Source organism: Gavialis gangeticus, unplaced genomic scaffold, assembly GCF_001723915.1.
Source record: "Gavialis gangeticus isolate Ggan-Ray unplaced genomic scaffold, GavGan_comp1, whole genome shotgun sequence".
Classification (NCBI taxonomy): Eukaryota; Metazoa; Chordata; order Crocodylia; family Gavialidae; genus Gavialis; species Gavialis gangeticus.
In genome coordinates, this window is record NW_017729022.1 from 106,439,108 (window position 1) to 106,442,009 (window position 2,902).

The 2,902-nt window shown below is 46.0% G+C and overlaps 1 protein-coding gene across 3 annotated transcripts in view; it reads left to right on the plus strand.

Moving 5' to 3' along the window:
- FBLN1 (fibulin 1) overlaps window positions 1-2,902 on the plus strand; it is a 149,347-nt gene that overhangs the window by 30,972 nt on the left and 115,473 nt on the right. The window contains exon 1 of one of the 3 annotated variants that reach the window (XM_019515932.1): window positions 1,708-1,733. The exons of the other annotated variants lie outside the window; for them this stretch is intronic. Within the exon in view, the coding sequence (XP_019371477.1) occupies window positions 1,723-1,733 (11 nt within the window). The 5' untranslated portion in view covers window positions 1,708-1,722. Of the gene's footprint in view, window positions 1-1,707; window positions 1,734-2,902 lie in introns of those variants that run through there. 3 annotated transcript variants of the gene reach the window in all.

Genomic DNA, 2,902 nt, shown 5'->3' on the forward strand with positions numbered 1-2,902 from the left:
CCTTCCTGAAGTCTAGGAAAACTATATCCACTGCCACCCCTGCATCCAATGATTTAGTGACCTGGTCGTAAAAGGCCACCAGGTTGGTCTGACAGGACCTGCCGCTGATGAACCCGTGCTGGTTGCCCCTGAGCATGCAGTTCCCTGCTGGCCCCTCCTGGATGTGTGCCAGAATAATTTTCTCGAACAGCTTGCCAAGGATCGAGGTAAGACTGACTGGCCTGTAGTTTTATCAGCACTCATTTGGAAGACTTGCTTATTTCACCAGTGGCTGTTGCTAATATCCCACTACGCCTTCAAGTGTTGTTTTGCTTTGGAAATAATCAATGTTACAATTTTAATTTTCCTTTTCTCATGAAAAATGCTCAGGACAACTTTTTAAGCAGATTATTCTAAGCCATACAACTTAGATCTGCATTAAAACTGACAATTTGACAGTTTGGGTCAGTATTATAGATTTGGGTCCAAATGTTTATGTGCTGTATTTTTTTAAACAGATGATTGAGAAGTATCTTTCATTGCTAAGATCCCACATTATGCATCCAGGGTCATTGCCTGGTGCCAGCACCCCCCACACCAATGAATCTGCCGCCTCCCAGCCCCGCACTGTCCCTGGCTACCTCCCTGCACTGGCTATGGCCCCAGCCCTGCGCCACCGGGGGGGGGGTGTGGCCTGGAGCTGGGAGCTGGAGCCCCTGAGACTCCTGTGCCTGCCCTGCCCTGAGTTGTCATTCATAATAATAATGATTATAATAACACTAGTGCTGCTGCAACTGGGACAGGTGTTTCCCAGCTGGGGCAGGGCAGGGCACAGGATGAAGCCGCAATTCTTCTGGGGAGGGGGTCAGGTGGGCTACGGTGAGTTTTGGGGTGGCTGCAGCCCATAGTCTACTACTCCCATAGTCTACTACTCCCATAGTCCCCTCCCACCGCTGCTGCCGCCCACCCTGAACGCAGCCTGGTTTCCCCCCAACTCTGCCCAGATAAGCCCGGTGCAGCCCTGGCTTCAGCCCCCAGCAGCAGCCTGCCCTGCCCCATGTAGATCCAGGGGCACATGCCCCCACATGCCTCCTGAGTGCAGGTAGCAGTAGGAGCTTCACCCCGCAGACAAGCTGCTCACGGCTCAGTCCTGAGCCCCGCTGGCTGTGCAGCACCTGCCCCTCTCCTAGCTCCAGTCCCAGGCCCAAACCCACTCCCTCCCCACCCCTGCTGCAGCTGCAAGAAGCCCTCAGCTGGGCTGCCTTGCAGTCCTACCACTGCCCCTTGTTTGGGGGAGGGGCTAAGCTCCGTTAGCCCCCCCCTTTCACTGCCTATGAGTGGAAGGCCTACAAGTAAATTCTGAGTATACTTTTTTATTTAAAAAATCTGTTTAGTTTAAGAATATTGCTTGCCTTTGCAAATTTGTCACCTTTATTCAATAAAATCACTTCTTTTTTAGCCATAATGGTTTTGACAAATATAAAGCCCTTAGTTCTTCACATGAAAAGCATGGGAGTAGCTTCAAGCCTCATAAATAAGTTGAGCAAGAAGCAGAAGATGATGAGGGATGCTCCTCTGGTTTAAACTCCAGTTGTATCAAATGAAATTATATTAAGGCCCAAGTTAAATTTTAATGATTTTATGGACAGGAATAAAAGGTAATAAGAACTCAGAAGAGGTGATCAGGAAATCCATGCTGATTTTAAGAATGTACCCTCTGGGAGGATAACGAAGAAGATTAAAATGCTCTGGAGGTAAACAGGCATGCATTTTTTTTCACTGGAAAGTTACTCTGAAAATTAGCAAAGCAAGTTAAGCTTTAAAGTAAAACCACGGATTCTGGTTCTTTCAAGATCTGTCAATCTAATATTTGGTTATTAACAAGCTAAAATGAATACACTTTGATTTTCACAAATTCAGTATTTTCAGTCAGTTACCCTTTCACAGTGTCTTAGGCTGCTCTGACTATTCCTAGAATCAGGCTAAATGTACTTCTGAAATTCTCTCTCGTTTTTTTTTTTTTGGAAAAATAAAAGTCCTACAGACAAAAATGTAAGTGTGAATTTTTGCTTTTACCGTCTGTTACCCGTAACTTGATTTTAATTCAGGCTAATAAGATACTGACAATTATTTTAATTTTTGTCAGTTTCCCTTTAATTTTATTTAAGTCTAAATGATGAGTTCTTTTCATTGGTGCTATATTACTGAGATGTGGGATAAAATCCACCAAAGGAACAGAGTATTGATAATGTGATCCTTAAATATCCTGAATGAAAGTCAGTTAAGTAGCCAGTGTCCCCCTAGAATTTCCTATTTTAATATTTGGCATCATAATGAAAGTTCAGACAGATAGTAAATATAAAGCTAGCTCAACAAGTTTCTGGGGCTGTTACAGAACAACGAAGTGTTTCAAATAGTGAGCAAAATAGTCACTTCTTCATCTGAAAAAATGAGCTAGGGCTGGGCTTTCCAGCTGGCAGCCCATGGGCTGCATGCAGCTTGCAAGGGGTTACTTTGCTGCCCATAGTCTTCTACCTCATTGCTGTAGCAACTGCTGCAGCCAGGATCTTTAAACTTCCACCTCCCTCCCTCAGCTTTTGCTTCTTGCTCCCACCCCAGAGGGTGGGGCAGGACAGCCCACAACACTGAGGGAGCCTGTGGTATGTTATAGTGAGGGACTGAGATGGAGGCTGCTTGTAGTTACTGGGGAGCAGGGAGGCTACCATGCATACCAGCAAGGGGTGAGGGGAGTATGGCCGAGGGGCTGGTGACTTGCACTCATGCAGCCTCTGGTCTGTGTGTGATCCTTGCTGTTGTGGCCCATGCTGCATGCAGCCCCCAGCCACTTAGCTCAGGGCTGTCCAACTTCTAAAATAATCAAAGGAATAATAGGAGATTTCTCAATTTTTAGGGCTTGATCTTG